General features: G+C 40.8%; 1 protein-coding gene across 2 annotated transcripts; it reads left to right on the forward strand.

Moving 5' to 3' along the window:
* Window positions 1-1,625: 1,625 nt before the first annotated feature.
* LOC134291093 (uncharacterized) lies at window positions 1,626-3,602 on the forward strand. Of its 2 annotated transcripts, XM_062858380.1 has the most exons (3): window positions 1,626-3,300; window positions 3,363-3,440; window positions 3,492-3,602. In XM_062858380.1, exon 1 carries the CDS (start codon window positions 2,036-2,038, stop codon window positions 3,179-3,181), a length of 1,146 nt encoding a protein of 381 aa, XP_062714364.1. In that variant the 5' UTR covers window positions 1,626-2,035; the 3' UTR covers window positions 3,182-3,300; window positions 3,363-3,440; window positions 3,492-3,602. The 2 variants fall into 2 exon arrangements, with proteins under 2 accessions (XP_062714364.1, XP_062714363.1); XM_062858379.1 differs by having other exon boundaries at window positions 1,626-3,440.
* Window positions 3,603-6,446: the final 2,844 nt, after the last annotated feature.

Raw genomic sequence — 6,446 nt, forward strand, 5'->3', positions numbered from 1 at the left:
TAGAAAATAGCCTTACGTCTCACTAAAGACAACTGGCAGCTAGACTGGCAGTGTTCCGGAATTGGTTCTGAGAGTCCCATCGAAATTGTCAAACCCTACATGTGACACCTTCAATTTGCAGTGTTTTTGGTTAACCGATGAGCAGTTGAAAAGACAATAATGTTAGGCCATATTTGGTTCAGCCGGTAGTTACCCGGAATCAGATCCGGGTAGTAAAATGTAAAATTTAACCAAACCCATGGATGCGGTACATCAAATCACGACCAGTCTTGTAAACATTCGACACTTTTCACTACCTTCATTTCGTTGCCGCAGTCGGGTGTCAGTCGGCTTTGTTACATTCGTGCGCTATCGTTACCTCTTACCTACACACAACACGAGCAGTAGAACGAAGATCAATAAACATAAGAAAGGGTCAAATCAATGTCATCTGACACGATGACATGTGTCTAATTCTAGCTTTACGCATATATTTTCAGCCAATTCCGATTATGAATGTTAATATTAGTTTATCATTGCATGTTGCATTGAATACGACACACAGATGGGCAACATAGCTCTTATTATGGAAGAAGACAGGAATAACAAAAGCCGAACCGTCTCCCGAAGCCGCTATCGTGGTGAAGTGCATTCGTTTGACATTTTTGTTTCGAACAGTAGTTTGATTGCTTGTGTTGCGAATGTCGGAGACAAAGGAGGCCGAATATCGACGAAAAGGTTCAAATGACTGTGATCTCTAACAAGACTGATCACGACTTATCGACAACCTGATGGAAAAATAGGGTCAGACCACATTAGATTCACGTTAGTGTTGCGGGTTCAGCTGTGGCTTCGAAAGTGGTTAGAAGTAAAAGTGAAACATTCATGCGATATATCAAATCGCGGTGATTAGGTAAAGGTGAAAAAATAGCAATAAAATATTCTAAGACCATAATTGGGACAACCGGTAGTGTCATGGTCCATGACTCATGGAATCAGATCCGGCTATCCCACCGGAAATTACCAAATATAAAAATAAACCAAACCCATACATACGACACATCAGATCGCAGATTTTTTGATAATCTAATGAACGGTTATCGTAGTTTGGGGGCTATCGACTGTGAAAACTTATGTTGAAATGGTTTTCGGCTTATGCAGTCGGAAGACCAGCTAAAACGTTATTTTTTAATTCTGATCCGACGTTTCGGGCCCTTATTGGTCCTTTTTCTGAGGATTCTGGAAGTGTAGTGTGTTATTTTTGTTGGTTGTAATTGTGGTGTAACTTACAGAATGGGCTAACGTTTTTTTGTCATCGGGGTCTTATCGTTCGTCAAAATTGTTTGTGTCCTAAACGTCAACTTATCCCTAAATTGTATGTTATAACATTATTATATAGTTTTTTACGTTGTTTTTGAGTTTAAACTTACGGCATCTGTGATTTTTCGTCAAACTGTTAATTTAAATGACCGGATTGCTATCACCTACTTTTTTATCTAGCTATTCTAAGTGTTCTAATGGTTATTGTCTAGGGGTTTTTATAGTTCTTTTATGGTACATTGGAGGTTGTAGTATTGGTAACTGTATCTCGTCTAATTTTTGTATTGATAGTCTTTAGTGTTTGTAGTATGCCTGCATAACGCTACATGCCCACGGATCTATGGACAACCAAAGGCCCACAAGCCCAACCTACCTCTCCGACCTGTTGTACCCAAGATGACAGCCCCTTCGTATAATATATCAAAATACGTAGGCAAGATCATTCAACCAGCTATCAAAGGACAATACGACGCCAAGGACTCATTCACCTTTTGCGAGTTCATCAATTCAGTTACGCTACCCTCCGGGATATGTCCTCATATCGCTCGACGTAGTTTACCTCTTTACAAACATCCCCGCAACGCTCGTGAAAGACAGCATAACGAAGAACTGGGAGAGAATCAAAGCACACACCAACATCAACCGCTCGCTTTTCCTAGAAATAGTCAACTTTTGCATTGAGTCCAGTTACTTCACTTTCGACGGCAAATTCTACCAACAGATATTTGGGACAGCGATGGGAGACCCACTATCTCCAACCGTTGCAGACCTAGTTATGGAAGACTTAATGGATTATGCTGTTAGCAGACTCAACTTTTCCTCTCCGGTGATCCGCAAGTTCGTAGACGATCTAATCCTCACAGTACCCAGGGATCAGATCGAAAACGTCATCTCCATCTTCAACAGCTACAGCCCACACCTACAGTTCACGCACGAGAAAGAACAAGACAATCGTATACCATTCCTTGACATGACCATCATCCGTTTATCCGACCAAAGCATCCGCACCGAATGGTATATAAAACCTATAGCGAGCGGCCGTTTCCTGGACTTCAAATCCTTCCATCCCTTTCAACAAAAAATCAACATGATCACCAGCTTCATTCACCGAGTTAAACAACTATCAACCGCCCTCACAGACGACCAGATCAAGCAAATCATTGACAAACAGCTACAGCTCAACCACTACCCAGCATCGTTGAGACACCGCTTCCTCAATCGAATGAATGAACGCGCCATAACAACAGACGAAAGCTGCCCTACACAAGACCAAACCAACAGCGAGAAACAATACCGTCGTATGCCCTACATCCCATTCCTCACCGACAAGATCAGCAAACATCTAGGCAAGGACTACCCCAACATCGTCATAGCAGCGAAAAACATAAAAACCAACAGGGAACTATACACCAGGCTAAAAGAAAAAGTACCTACCGAACTGAGAAGCAACATCATCTACCAAATACCCTGCACCAACTGCTCATCATCGTACATAGGAATGACATCAAACTACCTCAAAACAAGACTATCTGGCCACAAATCCAACATTAACGCCCTCAACCGCCTAACCGAACGGCAAGTACCACCTGACGACCCAACACTAGAAAATCTGAAAGAAAAAACAGCATTAATCAAACATTCAGCAGAAACTGGACACAAATTTGCTTTAGACAAAACAAACATTCTCGACCATCATGTAAACACAAGAGCTCTAGCAATTCTAGAATCATGCCACATACTTAACCACGAGACCATAAACAAACGAAGTGACACAGACAACCTTAGCTCATCTTATGCAGGCATACTACAAACACTAAAGACTATCAATACAAAAATTAGACGAGATACAGTTACCAATACTACAACCTCCAATGTACCATAAAAGAACTATAAAAACCCCTAGACAATAACCATTAGAACACTTAGAATAGCTAGATAAAAAAGTAGGTGATAGCAATCCGGTCATTTAAATTAACAGTTTGACGAAAAATCACAGATGCCGTAAGTTTAAACTCAAAAACAACGTAAAAAACTATATAATAATGTTATAACATACAATTTAGGGATAAGTTGACGTTTAGGACACAAACAATTTTGACGAACGATAAGACCCCGATGACAAAAAAACGTTAGCCCATTCTGTAAGTTACACCACAATTACAACCAACAAAAATAACACACTACACTTCCAGAATCCTCAGAAAAAGGACCAATAAAGGCCCGAAACGTCGGATCAGAATTAAAAAATAACGTTTTAGCTGGTCTTCCGACTGCATAAGCCGAAAACCATTTCAACAACGAACGGTTATCAAGAAAATAGCCTTAGATCACATTAGAGACTAGCTGTTGTGTAGCAGAACCAACGTTCATGTGAAAAAATAAATAGTGGTTTTGTTTAATGGCCTGATAGACATTAAGTATGAACAACAGTGACGAATAGGTCTAAGTTCTCATATATGCTCATAAACTAAAGCGATTTCATCAAATCGTACCATTTCAGATTCCTAAGGTGTAAATTTATAGCATGATGGGTCAACGTTGAATGGAAAAATAAGAATTTGATCGGGTCAAAAGAAGATGGTGGCTGTTTTAAGGAATTTTGAGCTCTAAAACTACGTAAAATAAGTGTATTTGGTATGGGAAATATGTTCGGAGTCCACCAGAGTATCCAAGATAGCGGTCCAAAGTCCAAGATAATGGCCCAGTGTTCAAGTTAGTGCCTATTTTATAGGATTTTTAATTCTTGCATTATGGGCATATTTTGTATGAAAATATGTCCAGAATTCAAAATTTGTAACCAGAAAACCCAAGCTTTGCGCTGTTTTACAAGGTCTGCAATATGACTATAGTTTGAATGGGGAAGAATGCCGGTCTTCGTCCAAAACTGGTAATCAGGAAATCATAAACGACATGCCAATTCAATACGGCGACTATTTTATGTAATTTTAGATGCAGAGTCCAAACATGAATACCAGAACATCCAAGATGGTGTCGCAATGTTCAAGATGGCGGTTAGTTTAGTTGGGGTAGATATCCGGAGTCATAAAATGATGACCGGAAAATCTTAAATGACGTTTCAAAATTTTGCGGCTTCATGACACTTGTTTGGTTTGAGTTTTGGATCGTTGTCTTATATTTTCTGAATATTGGATGTTATGCTAATATATATAAAATGTATCCATATTGAGTAGATTTAGCAAGCAGTTTTCATTTTGTATTTATGTCAATGTCATCAACATGTCGCTCGAGTTTTGTTGAAAGGATATTTTAAAGCACGAGAAAGGCAGCATCACCGCTAGGTGGAATAATTAGGGTTTTAAAACGATAGTGTTGCTAAATACCCATGTAATTACCGCATCAGTCAACGACCATATCTCGAAGCGAACAGATGTTCTGTTCACTTGCTCGTTCGTTTTTGTGCTCGCGGTTAATTGATGGTATAACAATAGAATTGTACGATCGAAATGTCGGGTCTATCGGTAAAAATACATTGGCTTTTCTTTTTCCTGGAGACGCCGCAAAACCAGCCGTGATGGATATGTTGCGTTTTATCCAGAGATGGAAACACTCTCATCGTGAATCAACTCGCGAGTGTAAAACCAACAAACGGTTTACTCACGGTGCCGAGAGTAAGCCGTGTGTGAGTTTATTCGCACCCGTTTGCTTCGCGAGTATGAAGCAAAACAAAAACAAAAACACTCATGAATTTTTATTCGCGAAGAACAAGTGGAGATGCGGGAATTGCATTTCAGTGCGGTTTTAATAGCTAAACAAGTAATTATCCGTCAGGTAGTAGTGTTTTGTGCTGTATTGTTCCTGAAAAGTAAATTTGTCGGCCGTGTAAATTCGTTTTTTTCACAAAACTGAAAAATGTTCAGAGCTGCTTCGCGAATCAATCACGAGTGCGACCAGCTTCGTTAGCTCGCGAGTGAAGGAAGTGCGAATATATTCTGGCTTCTGTTGTTCACGAGTAGGATAGCTTTGCGTTTGTGTCTGCTCAGCTGCATTCCTCACTGTTTTCCATCACTGGTTTTATCAAAACACTCAACGGCGATCTGTCGTTGATGGATACAGCATACAAGATTTCTGATGAAAAGTCTGTTTTCATCCGCTTCAAAACCGAAGAAGCCATGAGTTTTGTACCCGTCAACAATGACAAGTCACTGCCTTTCCATTATTCCAACGGCAATAAAGTGGCTGTCCGTATGTCGGTAGCAGGGAATACACGCTACGTGCGCGTGTTCGATCTGCCTCCAGAAGTGTCCGATGCCGATCTAATAACAGTAAGGCGCCATCCACAAATTACGTAACGCTCTAGGGGAAGGGGGGGAGTACGGCCGAGCGTTACGGCCCATACAAAAATTTTAGGATTTTCATACAAAAAAGCGTTACGGAGTGGGGAGGGGGGTCGAAAATTGTCAATTTTAGCGTTACGTAATAAATGGATGTTGCCTAATGCAGAGGTATGGGAAAGTGAAGCGTACCGTGCGTGAGCGATTGGGGCTGTCCATAAACCACGTGGTCATTTTTTTGGAACTTTTCAAACCGCCCCCCCCACCCCCCGCGTGGTCATTGATCCATACAATTTTTTTTATTTGTCCATACAAAATGGTCATTGGCCGACCCCCCCCCCCCCCTCATGACCACGTGGTTTATGGACAGCCCCATTCCCGGTAGAATGTGAACTGGACATGTTCACTGGTGTTCGTGGTATTTACATGGACATTGAGAAAGAGATTCCTGATATTCTCTATTTCCGCAATCGGAAAGGTAGAATATACTACGAAAGAGTAACACTGAAGTGTTTTGCCTGCAAGTCAGATACGCATTTAAAGAAAAGTTGCCCAGTGCGAGAACGACAGTGCGCGAAAGCGCAGAAGCAGCCAACGGCATAACAAAAAAAATAGAAGAATTGGCTCCGTAAAGTGTAACACACGCCTGAGCCTACCAAATAGATAAACTAGTAAAAAAATATTACCGCTTCGGCTTTGCAGGTCATCTACTTACATTACCACACGATGCAAACAAATTGTACCAGAGGTTACTTGGGTTCAATGTGCATCTCACGCGCTTTGTCATAAATTTGTCGTCCATCAATTGCAGCAACCCCCCTCCCAAGAAATCATACAATTATCATGCATTTCAAA

The sequence above is a fragment of the Aedes albopictus genome, chromosome 3 (assembly GCF_035046485.1).
Source record: "Aedes albopictus strain Foshan chromosome 3, AalbF5, whole genome shotgun sequence".
In the NCBI taxonomy this organism is placed as follows: Eukaryota; Metazoa; Arthropoda; class Insecta; order Diptera; family Culicidae; genus Aedes; species Aedes albopictus.

Excerpts from the sequence above, each read along its gene's own strand:
- LOC134291093 (XM_062858379.1), top strand. The coding sequence starts at position 2,036 with ATGGGAGACCCACTATCTCCAACCGTTGCAGACCTAGTTATGGAAGAC.